Here is a 21,164-nt window from a genome sequence, read left to right as displayed (position 1 = left end):
ATCAGATAAAAAACTTTGTAGACTTCACATGCCTCCACAATTTTGCTTCCTGAAATGCCTTTTTCTATTGTTTTCAGAGTAATTATAAGCACTTTACTTGGCATTAAAATAGTAGAGTAAACTTGGCCAGGACCCATAGAAAGGATGCTACTACTTCATCTGTTATCCTTACAAAGCTGTTGCGAGGATCAAAATAGACTAAATAACATGAAAAAAAATAGAACTTGTCTGAGTTCTCAAGAGCCCTCTGTTTTGTTTCAGAGGAGGCTATTAAAATTTAGAACTATGAGACTTACAAGTGCTGTATCACTCCTGCCATTTAGGGAGCTCTCCAGAAGCTCATTCAACTGCTTGTCTATGTTAACTGAGATGCTCTTTCATGGTTCATAAGTCATTAAGGGAGATCCCTGGTCCCAAATTATTCTGTGGCATTCAGCTGGGATGGTATTTAGTGCAGAAATGAGCCCTGTTAAGCTTAAACCCAGACAAAGAAAATGTTAGGTTTTTAATAATTAAGAGAATATTATTTTATATTAATTATATATTATTTTATATTAATTAATATTAAGAAGTAGTATGCATCCATTACCATGTTTTGCAGTGATTTTCTATTCTGTGACAGGTGAGTGACATTTTGAAAATGGAAAAAATAAAAATGGGGGTGATGTTTTAAGATGTTTAATGCTTCCTGCTCCTTTTGTTTTCTAAGAACTTGTTCTTAGAATGGTAAGGGTAGAGCATCATGGGGTATGAATTGTAACAGTGAATGGGAAATGGAGGCTTGCTTGGTTCTGGCCCTCCTTACAGTAGTCCTGTTATTCGGAAGTTCTTGGTGGGAGGATTGCATTATAGGGAGCTTGGTTCCATCAGACTCAAGGACAACATGAGGGAAAGGAAAGAAGAGAAAATAAGAAGTTCTGTTATATAGGATCCCAGAAATAGAATAAGAGAGTGTGAAGAGAGATAAGTTGTCACAGGTAGAGCAAGTCTCTAAATTACATGGAAAGATGCGCCATCTTTCTAAACATTCCCTCTGTCCTTACACATTGGTCTGTAGCGAGCCTCACCTCCCAATCTTTTCCTTCCCGTTGGAGATGTCCACAATACTGAAGAAGTAGTTGCTGATTAAATAAGAGAGACCAAGCTAAAAGAGGAGGGTGACCATCTATGCCTACAGAAAGAATGATAGTAGTTTGGGGGCATATATTAGATACTGAACTACTTTTACTTTGTTTTATATTTTTCCCCTTTGAACACCTATTTATCTCTGCTGTACCAAGTCCTCTAGAGGGTAAACCAAGAAATGCTCATGTCAAACGTCTTAGGGGGGTTCAAGCTAAATCCTTTCGACAAATTTTAAGAAACACTGAGTATCTTTGATAAACTTAGAATTAAAAACATATCAAGTTAGAAGTCACTGGAAAAATGATTGTGTCTGCCATATGCAGTATGTTTCCATCATGGCCCTTGCATCTAGCAGGGTTCTGTATATGTTCTGGGTGGGTGTGATAGGCCTGAGGATCTTAGTATCATTTTGAGAACATTCTCCTTTCCTTGACTGGGAAAGACATTAAAGACTTCCTAGAGTTTGTTTTTTTTTTTTTTTTTTTTTGACTTTTTTGTTGCAGTGCAAGGTTCAACTCATGTTTTCTAAAATAATTTTTGAGGTAGAGATGGCCTCTTTTGAGGTCTTTACATGTTATTGCTTAAACCCTAGAGGTTCACTATTCCTGGCTGATTAGGCATTTACAAGAAGTCTGGAAAAATCGTCATGCCTGTATCAAGAATTATATATTTTGAATTAAATTTATGCAGATATGTGACTATTAGATGCAGTTCCTTAGGAGGCAAAGCACCTCCAACCAAGAGCCTCCACGCCCAAAATGTTAATGTTCTATAGCCCAGTCTATCCCCACCTTTAAATTAGCAGAAGTCAAGGGCAGTTGGCCCCACATAGCAACTGTGTATGACCCAAATATTAGTCAAAAGATTTGCTAATAAGTGGATCCAATGTTAGCAAGATGTTTTAAAAAACATTTATGAGTCCTTTGACTTTCAAATCTATATTTAAAATGACATTAACAGCTGAGTGTTACTTAGAACCCATGAATTAAAAAAAAAAGCAACCCACGAATTTCAAAATGTCATTCATTCCCTGTAAGCTCTTGTCCAGTTATACCTATATTCACTTAGAATGAAAAGAATATTATGTGAATGGGTTAGTTGCTCATTATTTATCCCGGGCAATTTATGGTTTTATGACATGTTCAATCACCAATCAGAAATATGATACAAGGTGAAATTTTCTCACTCAATAATTGTTAGAAACAAATAATTTCAAATAAAAATCAATTTCAATTGATCAGACTTTTCTGTGGAGAGAAACAGATGGTACCAATAATTCTGATAACTGTTAAGAGCAGAATTCCTATTACAGAATCAAGATAGATTCTCTATTTATAGGTAAAAATTAAATATGATTGGAGGTAAAATTGAGTTCATTACCTGACAAGAGATTGGTAGTTAGGTTGTGCATTAAATATATCTTCTTGTTTTTGTTCGTAATTAGTCTTTCCAGAGATCTCCTTTTTATTAGTTTCTTCAAAAGACCAACATTTAATTTCGTTGCTTACCTTTAATGTTACATTTATGTTTTCTATTTCATGACTTTCTGTTTTTCTTTTTTGTTTATTTCCTTCTATTTTCTTTCTCTTAATTTTTTTCTAATCTTTTAGGTTGAATTCTTAGCTTATTATTTTTAATCTACCCTACTGTCTGTTAAATTTATTTAGGCTATAAATTTCTTTTACGGCTCTAGCCTAAAATGAATTTTGATATGTAGTGCATTTTTTCACTTCTATATGTTTTATATGTCTGGCAAAATTTCTTATTTCAAAATATGTTTTTTACTATACATAAACACCTGCACACACATTTGTTTTTTAGCTTTCTTTGTTGATGTTGGTTTATAAATTTACTGTGTTCACAAAAAGTGAATTGTGTAATGCTGATTCTTAATAATTTTTTTGAAATTTCTTTTGTGCCCAAACATTTAGTCAACTTTTTATGATGTTCCATATGTTCTTGAAAATGATGTGTGTTCATATTTTGCTAAATGCACGCTAGCTTTTTATAGCAAATACAATTTCCAGTACTGAATTTTATATGCCAAACTCTTACCCTGCCTTATTTTTTCCTATGTCCCTTTCAGGAAGCTGATACAGATGAGAATCAGGGAACTTTGACGTTTGAAGAGTTCTGTGTTTTTTACAAAATGATGTCATTAAGACGGGACCTTTATTTGTTGCTCTTGAGTTACAGTGACAAGAAAGATCATCTCACCGTGGAAGAACTGGCTCAGTTTTTGAAGGTGGAGCAAAAGGTATCATTAGAGTAGTGAATTTAATGTTTACTTAGAAGTACTTGTGAAAGACACGGGTTTTTCTTGGGGTTGGATGTAGAGTTACTTTAAATTTAGCATGAGGGTGAATACCACTATTCTGTAGTCATCTTATCCCTGAGTCATTGAAATGCTTTCCCAGTGGTTTGTAAGAGGAAATGATAAATTGAACAGTCGTTTATATAATTTTTACCTTAGGTGTATTGAATGTTAACATATATGTTTCATTTTAGAAACAGAAACAATATAGCTAGATATTTATTAACTAAACTATGGTATAATTCTTAGGTAGCAGTATAATAGGTCATTGACAACTATACACTTCTGATAGGAAATTGCATTTGGATTTATCAGAAAGCTAAGTAAATCAAGTCCATATTAGCAAAATGAAGCCCTAATCTATATGTAAAGACCTTTAATTTTAACATTATATAGGCTGAACTGTGGTTAACAGAGTTTGTCATATCATCCCTGTTCTTTTTTATATCACCTCAAACTCTTTTTGCTCTTCACTAAAATTGAGTAGTGAATGAAAATTTTGCTTAAGTTTCTTACCTTTTATATTAGAACATTTTTTGGGGGGTGGGGGAGGAGAGGCTTTTGGTTTTGCTGTAGTTAATGAGGTTTACTTATCTTTTCATTTTCTGTGGATTTATGGACTCACAGTTTTAATATAAAAAACTACTTAGTCCCTTTATCCATTTTAAATCAAAGGCATTTATCTTTATTGAAATCATAAAACATCATTGAATGTTTGGACTATCTGGTACAATAATCCAATAGAGCATATTCTTTCTACAATGCCCACAAGAATAATTGTCTGCTTGAGCATATTTTTAAAAAATGACAGCTATACTAGGAATCTATGGTATTTACATACCATATAATTCACCCTTTTCAAGTGTATAATTCAGTGTTTTTAAAAATATATTCATGGATTTAGGTAACTATCACCGCTGTTCAATATCAGAATATTTTCAGCATCCCAAAGAAAACTCTGCTACTCATTAGCAGTCATTCTCCGTTCTTTCCTCCCCTTTACCACCAGCAACCACTAATTTCCTTATTGTCTGTATGAGTTGTCTATTCTGGACATATTACATAAATAGAATCATGCAATAATAAGGCCATTTTGATTGGTTTATTTTGCTTAAGTGATGCTTTCCAGTTTCATTGATATTGTATGTGTATCAGTACTTCGTTCCTTTATATTGCCTAATAATGTTCCATTGTATGGATTAGTCATTTTTTTTTTTACCCATTTGGGTGATGGACATTTGGGATGTTTCCAATTTTGGCTATCATGAATAAGGCTGCTATGATTTCCAATTTTGGCTATCATGAATAAGGCTGCTATGAACTTTGTGTACACATTTCTGTGTTGATTTGTATTCAGTTGTCTTAGCTATATACCCATGGTTTGAGCACTTCATTTAACTTGGATTTGGTTATTGAAAGAACTTCATGTGAACCAGAATAAACTGCTGTAAAATTTTTTTTTTTTGGCTCTTAATAGGGGGAATTTATTAATTTGCAAGTTTACAGTCCTAAAGCCTAGAAAATGTCCCAGTTAAAGGAAGTCTATAAAAATGTCCGAATTAAGGCACCAACAAGAGGTTGCCTTTGGTCAAGAAAGACCAGTGAAGTTCACGGTTTCTCTCTCAACTTGAAAGGCACATGGTGAACATGGTGATGTCTGCTAGCTTTATCTCCAGGTTTCTTGTTTCGTGACGCTCCCCCAGGGGCGTTTTATCTCCACAGATCTCTGGCTGTGTGGGCTCTCATAGTTCTTGTGGCAATCTCATCATTCTAAAAAAGGGATTCTCTACAAAATGTTTCCTCTTTTAAAGGATTCCAGTAGACTAATCAAGATCCACTTGGAATGGGTGGAGTCACAACTCTCTATTCAAAAGCTCATACCCACAATTAGTTGAGTCACATCTCTGTGGAGATATTCTAATCAAGTTCCTAACATACAGTACTAAATAGGGTTTAAAAGATCCACAAGCTGGATCAGGATAAAAGTGTGGCTTTTCTAGGGCACATAATCCTTTCAAACTGGCACACCCCCATCCCTCCTCTCCTCCCCTTTTGCCTTTGGCAAACTGTACTATACTCTTTTGAACATGAGATTTAATCACTCTGGGATAAAAATCCAGAAGTGCAAGTGCTAGATCTTATGGGATATATATTAAAAACTGCCCAACTGATTTGCAGAATGACTATCTCTCTCTCTTATATTTTCACACTGTTGCTAGCAATATGAAAGTGATCCAGTTTTCTCTGCAGACTCCATGGCATTTGATTTTGTCACTATTTTTTATTTTAGCTGCTCTGATAGATATGTAGGATATTAAAGTGTGATTTTAATTTGTCTTTCCCTGATGACTAACGTATGTTAATTTTTAAATTAATTTTTAAAAAAAATATAACAACAAACCCAAACATTCTTAACATAAGATCATTCCTTTCTACATATATAATCAGTAATTCACAATATCATTACATAGTTGCATATTCATCATCATGATCATTTCTTCGAACATTTGCATCAATTCAGAAAAAGAAATAAAAAGACAACAGAAAAAAATTTATACATACCATACCCCTTATCCTTCCCTTTCATTGATCACTAGAATTTCAATCTACTAAATTTATTTTAACATTTGTTCCCCCTATTATTTACTTGTTTTTAATCCATATGTTTTACTCATCTGTCGATAAGGTAGATAAAAGGAGCATCAGACACAAGGTTTTCATAATCTCACAGTCACATTGCAAAAGCTATATCATTATACAATCTTCTCCAGGAAACATGGCTAATGGAACACAGCTCTCCATTTTCAGGTACTTCCCTCCAGCTTCTCCATTACACCTTAACTAAAAACGTGCTATCTATTTAATGCTGTGCTGGTTTGAAAGGAAATATGCCCCCTAGAAAATCCATGTTTTAATCAAAATCCCATTTCATAAAGGTAGAATAATCCCTATTCAATACTGTATGTTTGAAACTGTAATTAGATCATCTCCCTGGGTGATGTGATTTAGTCAAGAGTGGTTGTTAAACTGGATTAGGTGACATGTCTCCACCCATTTGGGTGGGTCTTAAAAGAGGAAACATTTTGAAGAATGGGAGATTCAGAAAGAGCAGCACCACAAAACAGAGAGTCCATGAGCCAGTGATCTTTGGAGATGAAGAAGGAAAATGCCTCCCGGGGGAGCTTCATGAAACCAGAAGCCAGGAGAGAAAGTTAGCAGATGACACCGTGTTCGCTATGTGCCCTTCCAGCTGAGAGAGAAACTCTGACTGTGTTCGCCATATGCCCTTCCATTTGAGAAAGAAACCGTGAACTTCATTGGCCTTCTTGAACCGAGGTATCTTTCCCTGGATGCCTTTGACTGGACATTTCTATAGACTTGTTTTCATTGGGACATTTTTTCTGGCCTTGGAACTGTAAATTAGCATCTGATTAGACTCTCCTTTTTAAAAGCCATTCTGTTTCTGGTATATTGCATTCCAGCAGCTAGCAAACTAGGACAAATGCGTAAGAATAACCTCCAGGATAATCTCTTGACACTGTTTGGAATCTCTCAGCCATTGACATTTTATTTTGTCTCATTTTGCTCTTCCCCTTTTGGTCGAGAAGGTTTTCTCAATCCCTTGATGCTGAGTCCCAGCTTATTCTAGGATTTCTGTCCCACGTTGCCAGGAGGGTCCACATCCCTAGGAGTCATGTCCCACATACACAGGGGGAGGCTGGTGAGTTTGCTTGTCGTGTTGGCTAAGAGAGAGAGAGGCCACATCTGAGCAACAAAAGAGGTTCTCCTGGGGGGTGACTCTTAGGCCTAATTTTAAGTAGGCTTGACCTATCCTTTGTGGGGTTAAGTTTCATATGAACAAACTCCAAGATTGGGGGCTCATCTGCTGTAGAATTTTAATAAGTAGAGCAAGGAGTCAATAGTTGAACATTAAAGGGAGATAAATATTTATTAGCCCTAAAAAGTATAGCTGACCAAGAATAGATGGGACAACTTTGGCAATTGTGAGTTTTTCTCCTTGGAGTTATTGACAAGGGTTAGAGATGCTATTAAGGAAATTCAAGCATGGATGGATGCTTGGATTAGAAAGATTTCAGATTAATGCATTGTCTTGTATGAACACATTCTGTGTCAGGCATTATGCTACTTTTGAGAATGGACAAAACTGCCCCTCAGAGAGCTTATGATAAAGAGAAATATATGTTGATATTTATAATTTTGAGAGTCTGTGATCTGATGGAAGATAATGCTAAAAAGTGAAATAACATATTTTTGAAGATTTCCTAAGTTTTTCCTTTTTAAGGCAGAATAAAATTTCACTATTGTTCTGGTACTATTTCTTCTGGACCTTTTTTTAAACCAAAATACTTCTGTGAGGTACAAAAATATTAATTAGTAAACCATGCAGTTATGCCATTTATTTTGGTCTTAATTTGAATTAAATAGAGTTTCTGAAGTGACTTTCCATTTGAAAGTCATTCAGCTCTTTTTTTAAAAAAATTTTTTTGTTTATTTTTAAATGCAGTTTCATTGAAAAATATTCATATAGCATACAAACATCCCAAGTATACAATCACTGAGGTCACAATATCATCACATAGTTGTGTATACAACACCATGATCAATTTTTGAACATTTTCATTACTCCAGAAAAGAAGTAAAAATGAAAAAGAAAACCAAAATTCTCCTGTGTCCTTTATCCCCCTATTATTGACCCATAGAATTGGTGTAGTACGTTTGATACAGTTGATGAAAGAATATTAAAATATTACTGTTAACTACAGTCCATAGTTTGCAATAGGTACTTTTTCCCCAGTGTATCCCTCTATCACTAACTCCTTGTGATAGTCTCATACATTTGTACTAATTCAGGAAATAACATTTCCTATTTGTTTCATATTTTATATTTTTTCATATTTGTACATCATACTGTGCAATCATAGACATCGTCCACCACAGGATTCACTGTTGTACATTCCCATGTTTTAACCTCCAACTTTTCTTCTGGTGACGTACATGACGCTAAACCTCGCCTTTCCACCACACTCACACACCGTTCAGCACTGGCTCCCAGTAACGTGCTGCAGTGACCTCTATACATTTCCTGCTGTTTCAGTTCACTGAGCTAAGCATTCTGCACACATTAGGCAACTGCTCCCCATTCTTTGGCCTCACACTATATCCTGGTAACCTATATTCTATATTTTATGCCTATGAGCTGACATTTAATTAGTTCATATCAGTGAGAACATACAATATTTGTCCTTTTGTTTCAATGATTTCACTTAAGATAATGTCCTCAAGTTTCATCCATGTTGTTGCATGCTTCAAGACTTCATTTCTTCTTATTGCTGTCATTCAGCTTTTTAAATTTAGTTTAAAAAAGTTAAACAAACTTTACAAAACTGTTCATAGTGTTTTTAAACTAACAATAACTTTTTTAAACTAAATTAATTCTATGAATTATCAGTTCTTCTTGCCACAGCCTAAACTCTTTTTGTCACTCATAATCTGTGCTAGCCAGGATTTGTAGATTCATTAGTGGTACAATTTAAAATCTGCTGCAATTGACATGACTACGCATTTTTTATAGCTTAATTTAAGTACAGTTTTTGAATTTTTTTCACATGTAGGTTAATTTAATGACCAGATTCTGCTACTTTTTACTTTAACAAGAATGGAAAAAGTAAGAAGTTTAGGTACACCCAACTCTATACATATATTTCTTTCTCTGAACTATTTACTTATCAGTGAGCCTTAGCTCCAAAATATTTTCACATCTTTTAAAACGTATTTGAAATATAAACCATCTAAAAGAACTGTTTCAGTTTAAAATTAAGAAAGCATTAGCAAATTGTTAATTATCACTAAGCAAACCATTTTTGGTGCTAATGTGGTAGGTATAGATTGATAAACTTGAGTTGGCTTAATTAATATTCTGATGCCGATCAAAAAAAGTGGGCTCTCTGCCCAGTAAGCTCAGATGGCCAATACCTGAGACAATGGAATTTCAAAATGAGGAGTTTATTGCTAAGTGCTTAGCAGGAGATCAGATGGCCTATCAGCCTAAACATCTTTCTCCCTGAACTGCAGTATCTTTGATAGTTTTATAGTATCAAAAGATGACCAGGTTTAGGATAATGAGATGACAAGGTTAATGATCTAAATTACTGAGCACTGATTAGTCATAGGCGGTATGTAAGAAAATGGCGGCCTTAATATGATGATGGGTATAACTTTTGGTCTTATAATACTATAGGCCACTTAGTGTAGGGATAGGTCATTTGTAGCTTAGAGTTTAAGCTACTGCGCATGTCAGAGGCCAATTTTGGCTACATAGTTCTATCTAGCAAGATAGTTTTGGAGTTGGGGTGGATTAGCTCTGGGCTGATAACATTAGGGACTGACTTTAGTGATCTAAGACTCTAAAATTAGACTCTAAAATTGAAAAACAGGATAAAGGGGTACAAGTGGAGTCAGTCACAAGGTTTTTACAATCATAAGATAAAGGCTACATAGCTATACAACTGTTATCAGAGACCAAGGCAGCTGGATGACAGTTCACAAATTTCAGATATTTTTTTCTATTCTATGTACTAGAAAGTAAAATAAAATATCGATATAATGATCAGTAATCATACTCATTTCTTAAATCCTATATTCTGTTACAATGTCTGTGGGTGGCAGAGCTGAATATTTTTCCTTGTGTTTGTCTTTCAAATGCGTTTCTTGTATTTTGTTTGGAAGTCTGTGTCTAAAACACAAAAAAATTGGCTGTATGCATCTGTCCTGTTTTTCTGTTGTATTTATCTTGTGTTAGTGTGTGTGCATGAGAGAGGAAGAGACAGCCAGACAGATGGCCACTGACGAATTCTATGGAGAGATATATACTCTGTTCAAATGCCATTAAAGACCTAACCACTGGCTCAGTACTATTAGCTGTTATTTGAAATATACAGTACCCAAGTAGGAAGTAGTTTTTATGCCTTTCTTGATGTCTCTCTCAAAACAAAATTTCCAGAGTTTAATGCATTGCATGTTTCCCTATTCTTTTCATCAAGCATAACCTCTTTATAAGCAGGTTAACATTTCATTTAGCTCTGATGTGGTTTTTTTTTTTAATTAGAGAAATTGTAGTTTACAGAAAAATCATGCAGAAAATACAGAATCTCCATATGTCTCACTGTTATTAACACCTTCCATTAGTTTGGTGCATTTGTTACAATTGATAAAAAAATTATAATTGAATTATTAACTATGGTACATGGTTTACATTAGGGTTCATTGTGTGTTAGAGTTTTACTTTTTTTTTTACTTTTCATTCTAGTTTACATATATACAACCTAAAAATTTCCCCTCTTAACCACATTCAAATATATAATTTTGTGCTGTTAATTACTTTCACAATGTTATACTACCCTCACTACCATCCATTACCAAAGCTTTTCCATCACCATAAATAGAAACTGTATCCAGCATTAACTTCCCATTCCCTCCCTCTACCCTGGTCTCTGGTAACCCACGTTCTAGTTTGAATCTATAAATTTACTTGTTCTAATTACTTCATAACAGCAGGATCATACAACATTTGTCCTTTTGTGTCTGGCTCATTTCATTCAAATGATTTCTGTCCACAGGATCCATCCATATTGTCATAGGTATCAGAACTTTATTCTTTTTTATGACTGAATAACAGATTTTTGTTTATTGCTGGATTCTGGTCGATGCATGTCAAACAGACCTGCATGCATAGCCTTGCTTACTCTGTGACTTTGAACACATGATTTAACCTGTCATCCTTGATTTTGTGGGATATAAAGTGCTTTCAGTAGTAATATTGTTCTTGCCAAACTAGTATAAGGATTAAATGAGATATGAATGTAAAACCCCTGAACACTGCCTGACATATTAGCTGCTCAATAAAAGATAGCTACTCAATAGATGTTAATATTTATTCAATAGCACAGAGCTGGCCATTTCCAAAGAGCTATATTAGATTGCAAGTGAGCAAGCATCCACATGCACTTTGGCATAAAAATCTATATAGAAATAGATTCCTCTCCTTGAGTTTTTATCTAAATTCTCATTCCTCTCCCTGACTGCTCTCCCAATCCCACATAATATTTTACTTTACTCTTTTACTACAATCACATGCATTTTAGTAGTAACAGGTTGAGTTTTTGTGAACTTTTTTTTGTTAGTTTCCTAAGGGTTAAGTCGGATATCAAAGAAAAATGTTTGACCAGAGTCAGTTATTTAAATTAGTTTGATGATTTAGCAAAGGTAGAGATTCTCTATTTAAGAAGTTAGCTATAAGACAGGTAAAAAATGGGAATGGGGTTGTAAAAGGAAAGGTCTCCTCCTTTATCCTCCTTCCCGCTTCCCCAAGAGCATGCCATCTCAATTTCATTCTCTTAAAACTACTTCTCCAGGGGGTGCAAGGGTAGCTCAGTGGTAGAATTCTCACCTACCATGCAGGAGACCCAGCTTCGATTCCTGGCTCATGTACTCCCCAAACAAACAAAAAAACCAAACAAATAAAATTAAAAAAAAAATTCAACAAATAGTGTTGCAATAAAGGAATACTCACGTGGAAAAAGAATGAAATGTGACCCTGCCATACAGCATACAAAACAACAAAAATAACCTACATCTCCATTCTCTACAAGAAAACCTCATAGTGAGGTGGAAAGACCATTAGATTCAGGAGGCCAGAAGACCTGGATTCTACATACTGCAACTGTAGAGACTGGAGAGTCTTGGGCAGGTCAAAATTTATTGTATCTGAGCCTTAGTTTTCTGATCCTAACAGAGGGAAGAGGGTATCTGCTTTTCCTTTCTCATAAAGTCAAATTGAGGATGAATTGTATATACGAATGTGAAAACTCTTTGACAGAGCTAGTCAGAAGTGCAGTAGAGTGAGGGATTAAAATCAAAATGTTTAAAGCTATGTTTTAGTTGGTTAAAGTGACCAAAATATAATTTACCAGTAACGGAACAGCTTTTAAAAAGGGAATTTATTAAGTTGCAAGTTTACAGCTCTGAGGCCGTGAATCCAAATTAAGGCACCAACAGGAGGTTACCTTCACTCAAGAAAAGCTGATTCTGTCCAGAACATCTCTGTCAGCTGGAAAGGCACCTGAAAACGTCTGCTAGCTTCCTCTCCTGGCTTGCTGTTTCATGAGGCTTCCCAGGGGGTGTTTTCCTTCTTCATCTCCAAAGGTCTCTGCTCTGTGGGCTCTAAAGCTTTTTCTAAAATGGTTCCCTCTTAAAGGGCTCTAGTAAACAACCCCACCTTGAATGGGTGGAGACATATCTCCACGGAAACCACCTAATCAAAAGAAACCATCCAAAATGGGGAGGGTCACATTTCCACGGAAATAATCAAAAGAATCCCACCCAGGAACACTGAAAGAGGATTAAAGAACATGGCTTTTCTAGGGTGCATAACAATTTCAAACCAGCACAAGCTAACTTCAAATTCTTTCTGCTAGTGGAGTTGCCCAGTCCATTGGAATAGCAATAGTGGATGCCACTTGCTAAGGGGCTTTCTCCCTTCTTTCTGTTATGTTGACATTCTGCTGGTAAATGTTAGTTAGGGTAGACACAGGCCGGTGTTCTGTGATTTCTGCCCCGGCAGATGATTACCTGTATCCAGTTTACTTTTCTAAATTTGCTTGAAGCTACGTATGGGCGTGACCTGAAATTTTTAAAGACATTAAAACATTATCATTCAGCAAAAGGCAGAAACCATAAAGGAAAATATTAATGTGCTGAAACTTGAAATTTGTGTATGATTAAATATATCAAACACCATAAAATTAAAGCCAGTACAAATTAGGAAGATGTGTATAACACATGAAATAGAAATATGGTAGGTTTCTTTAATATGGAAAACACAGTCATAAATCATTGAGAAAACAAGATGAACACCCCAATTAAAAATGGGCAAAATCCTTGAAATGCATGAAAAATTTCATAAGAAGGCAATAAACCTATGAAAAATGTTTACCCTTCATTAGTCATTAAAACATGTAAAACAAAACCAAGAGACCACTTTTCACCTATCAAATTACTAAAGCGTAAAAGAACTGCAACCAACATGGTGTTCATTTCTTAAATTTTTGGTGAAGCAGTAATAAATAAATATATATATATACACACACACATATATATATGTATATATATATATTGATTCCATCTTTTGAAAGGGCAGCTTTTTGCCTAATGAAAAGTTTATAGTTTATAAAACTTTGACCAAGCACTTTCACTTCTAGTAATTCATCCTAAGGAAGTAATTAAATGGGTACAGAAAAAAAGATAGCTACAAAGTTATGCATCTCAGCATTCTTTAAAATAAGGACAAATCAGCCACAACCTAAACATGCAGCAAGAGTCATTCGTCAAGAGTTTTGTGGGATTTAAAACTGAATTTTCATGATGGGGCATATCTGAGAAGATTTAACGATCCGTTTGGTGGTGTTGGGTTTCTTAGAGCCTGTAAGGTTGGTGCAGAACACCAGAGTATTCAGCTTTCCAGGCTACTCGATTGTGAAATGAAATATCATTGCTGGCCACATATACTGTCAAAGATTAAGTGAAATCAAATATCAGTTGGTGGGTCAGAGTTTTATTTCACTGAAGAAGCTCTGTGAAAATTGAAATTTATTCCTTGACAGGTTCAATTGCTATTTGATTAGGACTTTCATCCTTAAAGGTGGATGTCCTGAAGGAAATGCTCACTGTCTTTTATACTCATGATGAAGAGCAGGTGAAGTGGGAAGCCAGCTGGCAGGGGTTTTCTTTCATTACTTCCTTACATCTGTGGATAAAGATCGTAGTTGTCTGCTAGTCTTTGGTTCCAAAGCACCAGGGTTGCTCTGGATTTTTCTTTCATTTCTATCCCCCGTGTTTGCTAAACAACCACATCTATCTCCTTCAGAGTTCTTATCCATTTCTTTGCACTGGGGCTGAGTGTTGTGCTCACTCCTTTTCAGAGTTATGGTTCTGGAGTGATAAGTTGATTTTATTCCCTCACCCCCCTTGGCAATCCTGTTTAGCAAAGCTCTACCCTCCTTTCATTGTTTTGTTTCTATTGGATTGGGCAGGGAAGAAGAGAAGGCAGGGGTTTAAAGCACCCTCATAGTTTGAAAAACCTTCCAGCTTGAACTAAGAGCAAAGGCTACCTGCATGGGTAAGACAAAGCAGATTTCTCTCTGTGCACAGCTTTCATCTAAAATATGCATGGGAATGGGTAGCTCTAGGCAAATTTCCATAGCTCTTCTGTTACCATGTTAGAAGGCTGCTTTCTTATTGTAACTTTGTTTTTCAACAAACAGAGATCTATACATTATCCTTCTGTAGTGGTTCAGAAAGTTGCCTATTTTGCGTTTTTTATGCTTTCTGCTAAAACATTTTCCTGATGCAATTCCAGATGTCATTTGCGACCTCCCCTGTCAATGAAAACAGAATGGCTTGGTGAGGGTCATGGCTACTCTAATTTCTCTTGTGAGAAATAATTATAAATCCTTTTTTGTTTTTTCAATAACCACTTCCAGTTAAAGCAGATGCTAAACTTTTCAGATTAATTATATGCTGTAATATTTTGCTGTCTTGAATTTATTTCTCAAAGGGTATATTCCGTGAAATAATCATATATTCAAATGCTGTGAAGTTTGTGGTTTAATTTTAGGCTCAGTTAGAGGTAACCATTTTGGAGAGGCAAATTGTTATGGTGGTTGTCTTTTGAATTGAAAACTGAATGGACATCCATTTAGAAATGTTTCTCCACTCTTTTCTGAAATTATACAAAACTACCATAAACAGGCTTTTTTTCCTGCATAAAACCACACGGACAGAGAAAATAGTAGAGGAATTATGAGCAACAAAATCTCAAAACTTGTCTAACCTAAAGGAGACTCCAGTGTACTGAAACCCAAGTCCACAGAGCAAGAAACCTTGAAACAACTCCTTTTCTTTAGCTGGACCCCAGAAAATCTCAGGAATTAGAATCACATGATCCTTCTGAAAGTATGAGAGGAGGAAGGGCTGAAAACACAAGCATTGCTTGAAAGTCTAATTATTTAAGAAGTGGTTAGACCTCCAGATCCTCTCCTCTGCCCCATGCAACAGAACAAATGTCCCTTTTCCACAGGGCATAAAACTAAGAGTTGGAGGAGGGTCGACCAGAAGGATCTGGACTGAGGGATAGCAGACACAGCTGAGAGTGGACTTGTACTGAAGACATGTGGCAGATGGTTTATTAACATGGCTGCAATAACACTTGACCTACCCGTTTGCCTGCTCTTTGCAATGTGACTTTGCCTCTCCTCCCAGCGAAGAGGAGAGTCTATTTTTCTGTCCTTTGAACCTTGGCTGGCCTTGTGATATGCTTTGACTAATAAAAGGTGGCAGAATTGATGCACAAGTTTTAGAGTCTAGGTCTCAGGGAAGCTTGAAGCTTCTATTCCCATCCCACCCACTTGGAAATGTAAGACCATCATGTGAAGAAGCCTATTTCTTTGGTTTATTTGGGAATGGGAGACTCCATGGAAAAAGAAACCCACCCAAAAGCTAGCACCAACCATAGACACAGGATGAGGCCATCTAGGACCATGTGGCTGCAGCTCAGTGACCAGACGGCTCAAGTTGCCTGAGTCACCTTAAGTGAGATCGGCAGAATAGCTGTCTGACGGACCTCAGGCCCTACTGCCATCCAACAGAATTGTGATCAAATAAGTGGTTGCTGTTTTAAGTCTGTAAATTTTGGGGTAGTTTGTTTCACAGAAAGAGATAATGAATAGGAGAATTAAGTGAATACCTATGCATTGAACTCTGTCAGCAGCAGCCTCCTTCCAAAGCTCAGCTCCTAGGTTTATCTTCTCTAGGGAGGAGACTGGAAATTTTTGCCTTGGGGGAGTATTACCAGCCCAAGGGAAGAAAATCCTAAAGACATTTATAACAGAAATCTTCCAATAAAATAGCCCAGTCAGAGAATTCTGCAGTGAAGCTCATCAGCCAACAAGCTCTGCCCATGAAAATAGAGCTTCAAAAACAGCTTATTAGTAAATTGATCTTAAATATGACAAATATCCAAGTCTCACTACATGTTTGAGGAAATTTCCTAACACGAAAGTCAGAGATCAAGGCAAATGAATAGAAATAAGCAACTTGGAGGAAATAAAGTCAATGCAGGGAGAAGGAAAAGTTAAACATTGTCATTATTTTGAACATAGTGATAAGAAAAATTACAACCATAAAACAAGAGCAAGGCTCTATGAGAAACGAAAATTCAGAGAGAAGAAAAGAGCTCTTGGAAATTAAATTAAATGACAGCAGAGGAGAATACTTAATAGAAGGCATAGAAAATAAAGCTGAGAAAATTACCCAGAAAGTAGAACAACAATACAAAAAACAACAAAAGCACAAATAAAGATAAGGACATCAGTGGAGTGAATTGATCCAGGAGATCCACTGTCTGAATAATAAGAGTTACAAAAAAAGTTAAGAAAAATAGAAGAGAGGTGGTTATCAAATACATAATATTAAAAAATTATCAATACTGAAAGATAGGCATCTCTAAATTAGCAGGACCCTGAGTGCCAAGCATAGAGAATGTAAAAAGATTCAGACCAATGCAAATCGTAGTGAAATTTCACAACTTCAGGGATAAAGCATTACCCTAAAAGCCTGCACAAGAAGAAAAATAAACAAAACTAAACTAATGAGCAAAAAAACAGAAAAAGACCCTGTGGGAAGGATCAGATGCCATCAGATTTCTCACCAGCACACGCACAAGAATACACACACAAACACATGCAAGAGCAGAAAAAGAAATTCATTTCCTAAGTGTTCTTCCATGGGACTGGCAGAATGAAGTCAGGACAAAAGCTGAGTAACTGTTTAGAACCCAACTAATCAGAATGAAGGAGGGTCTATGTAGGGGAAAAATAGGATTCATGAATTATCTGCTGCCTTGAATCCTGTGGGAAAAAAGACAGAGAGGCCATTAGTATTGTTGGGAAGAACTGGTGATTAGGGACATTAAAATTTAACCAAATGAAAGCAAAAGAAAAAAGAAAAAAACTCACAAAATTTTAACCAAATGAGTATAAATTTCAGCAATTAAGAAATCAGAAGAAAAGTTCTAAGAAAGGAAACACAGTCACAGTATCCAACAAACTCAGCAGTGTTCAGCATTTGCACAGTAAAAATAATTTAAATATGGAATATTTATTTAATAGAAATTAGAATATAATTTCTAATTTCTAATATAATGTGGGGACAGGTAGAGGGAAGGTTAGTTTTGCTGGCTGCAAAGAGCTAAATCTTCTTCTAGCCTAATGGTCAGTAGATAATGTCTAAAGTGTTTAATACATAAAATAGGAGGATAAACATAATAATTAGGCACATAGAGATCCACTCCAAAAAGAAATCTCAAAGTGTTTGTATTATTATTTTCAGAAAGTGATTCTGGGAATAGAAAGGGGCTTTCTGCTTTTAGTTGTAAGCATCTTAAGTTTTATTTGACTTGCTTAACTATGTACAGGATACTTTGAAAAATAAATATTAATTAGCAATATTAAAATTATTTGCAAATTATATTTTGATATTGTATTTGGTGTGTTTTAGGAATCTTAGCCATAATAAATGTAATTATTTACTCCTTCTAATCTTGTTTTGAAGATTTGACCTTGTTTTGACCTTGTACTCACTGGAAAAACTTTGCTGTTAAACTTATATAAGTTTGGAGATAAAAGATTAGTGTCAGAGTACAGGTATGTTATAGATCCTTGACTCTGTTTTCTACAAACCATCTGAATTAGATTGAACTTTAATGTGAGGACCAGAAAGTATTTTATCTGCTTGGATGACATTAAAGAGAAGGAAGAAAAAAAAAAAGGCCTAATCTGGAATAATTAAAGATGTTGAGCTGTAATAACTGATTTGAGAGTTGCAAAAATTTCAGAAGTTAAGAAAAGGTTTAGGAGTTCAAGATATACTGAACAATCAATCAGTTTTGAAAGTGAGCAGCTACTTTTTACAACAGATATAAGAAAAAGTACCAGAGAATAGAGGTAACGTGAATTAAAAAGCATGGGATTTGAAGCCAGGAGTTACAAATTTGCAATTTGGTTCTGCTTTTTACTGGTTTTATGATTTGGTGGAGATATTTAACCTTTCTTAACATCCATTAAAGTAGATTTTTCCTACCTATAAAACAGGATAAGAATAGCTTTCAAGACTATTGTGAGAACTGTTTAAGATGTTGTATACAGAATATCTTTTCATGGTTCAGAAAGGCAGCAATTGGCTCAGATACTCAATAGCAAACAAAACTCACATGCGCTCCATGGGAAATAGGACTAAAGTAGGAAGAAAATGTTTCTATTTCACCTGTCAGCTTTGTCTAATAGGAAACTAAAACAGCAGGGAAAAAAAGGAAAATAAATAATGTATATATTTTTAATGTATTTTTACTGAGATATCTCTACACACCATTCAATCATCCAAAGTATACAATCAGTAGTTCACATTTTCATCAATTAGTTGTGTATTCAACACCATGATCATTTTTAGAACTTTTGCATTACTCCAGGAAAAGAAATAAAAAGAGAAAAAAGGAAAAACCCCAGACATCCCATACCCCTTACGCCTCCCTCTTATTGTGTATTGCATTACAATCTTCCTAATTTTAAGACTTACAATAGAGGTAGGTTAACTAAGACAGTGTGGTATTGACAGATATATAACACACACATGTATATATGTATCAGTGGAACAAAAAAAATCATCCAGGTGTAGATTCATACAAACACAGCAGCTGACTTTTTTTTTGCAGTGTAGTTATATGAACAGTATCAAAGATCAGGGCTATTGGATTACAGTTCAGCAACTTCAGAATTGCCTTCTAGCTATTCTAAAACATGAGACTCTGAAAAGAAATATCTATATAATGAGCCAGTAGTCATAATCAATTTTTAAATTTTAATTTCTCGGTTATACCACCTCTTGCTCTCATTTACTCACTTTTCAGGGATATCTGGACAATGGCCATTTTAACTTCTTTATGCTGGAAAGGGTTGTTGACCAACAACCTTGGGGTAGAGGAATGAACTAGTTGTTGTTCTTGGAGAAGCTGGTACCTCTGGGTTTTATGACTTATCTGCCCTTGTCTTAGTCTGGTGGTTTTAAGTTTCTGAGAGAATAAACTTACTAAGAAAAACTTTTATAGAGACTTAGACAGAGCCCAGGGCACTTCCTAGGGTTTTCAGGAATACTGTTGGTTGGGGCTTGGCATACTGTGCTAGTTTGAAATATCTGGCTAAAGCTTGCATGAGAGTAACCTCCAGAATGATCTTTTGACTCTATTTGAAATCTCTTTGCCATTGAAACATTATCGTGTTCTGTTTCTTTTTCCCCTTTTGTTTATTCTCAGTCACGTGTTGCCAGGGCCAGGCTCATCTCTGGGAGTCATGTCCCATCATGTTGCCAGGGAGACTTACACCCCTGGGAGTCAGAACCTGCATAAGGGGGAGGGTAGTGAGTTTATTTGCAGAGTTTGCTGAGAAAGAGAGGCCTCATCTGAGCAACAAAAGAGGTTTTCTGGGGTGACTCTTACATATAATTATAATTGGCTTAGTTCCTCCTTTGCAGGAATAAGTTTCCTAAGGGTAGGCCCCAAGATCAAGGGCTTGACTTATTAAATTTGAAGTTCCTAATGCTAGAGAGAATGTCAGGGATTCCCAAGATGGGAAGGTTTAAAATATTTCTGTGAAAAGAAAGAATATTAACCTATTTTGAACTTTCATTAATACTGTAAAACCCTTTTATAACTTTACAAGTGAGACCTAAAGATTCAATTGTGTAAAATGCTGGATTTTGCTATTTGGAGGGTAATTAAATGAGAATGGGAAAGGATGGGAGCTGATTGACTTTTTGGTTTGTATTTTAAATTTGTATAATTGTGCTTATTATAGAAAACCTGGAAAATACAGAAAAGCAGATAGAAGAAAAAGATTTAATTTACAGACAACTATATTAACATTTTGGTGTATTTCTTTCAGTATTTTTCCTTATACACTGTTTTTAGGTTTTTTTTTTCACCATAGTTTTATATCCTATTTTTCCATAATAAATACTTTTCATACATTATTACACACTTTTAAATAATAACTAACAGTTAAAACTTATTGAATGCTTACTATTTACCAGACACTATTCTAGGCAGTATTAAGTATATAATCCTCTGAGCAACAACCTAAGATGTTATTCTCATTTATCAATGAAAAAATTGAGGGACAGAAAGATTAGGTCACATTTCCAAAAAAGGTTACTGAAGTATCATGTGGTAGCGCAATAAACACAATTGGTAGCAAAATATTCCAATACTATGAAGCACGGTTTACGTCGTCATTTCTCTATCAAAAGACATTTAAGTAAGTTCTAAAAAGCTCTTGAAATATTTCTAAGTTTTCTCTTTTCTTAGTATTTTATCCTAGAAAAAATTTCCAAGAATGAAAATCTCTGACAAAGGATATGAGATTTTTCTAGGCTCCTGATGCATGTGATAAAAATGCTTTTCCAAAGGGTTGAACCGACTTTCACAGTCACCAGTAATAAGAGTGCCCACTTCACAATAGCTTCATCAATGCTATTTTATGTCTTTATGTTTGTTTGCTATAGTTGATGAAATGCATATACCAGAAATACAATGGGGATTTAT

General features: G+C 35.3%; 1 protein-coding gene across 1 annotated transcript in view; it reads left to right on the top strand.

Annotated features, from left to right (window-relative positions):
• The window catches only part of PLCH1 (phospholipase C eta 1), a 277,595-nt gene that overhangs the window by 187,175 nt on the left and 69,256 nt on the right, over positions 1 to 21,164 (top strand). Inside the window, exon 6 of the mRNA XM_077160837.1 lies at positions 3,212 to 3,382. Within this exon, the coding sequence (XP_077016952.1) occupies positions 3,212 to 3,382 (171 nt within the window). The remainder of the gene's footprint in view (positions 1 to 3,211; positions 3,383 to 21,164) is intronic.

Source organism: Tamandua tetradactyla, chromosome 5 (genome assembly GCF_023851605.1).
Source record: "Tamandua tetradactyla isolate mTamTet1 chromosome 5, mTamTet1.pri, whole genome shotgun sequence".
NCBI lineage: Eukaryota > Metazoa > Chordata > Mammalia > Pilosa > Myrmecophagidae > Tamandua > Tamandua tetradactyla.
The sequence above is the reverse complement of the archived record's forward strand: the minus strand, read 5'-3'. Positions and strand labels throughout refer to the sequence as shown.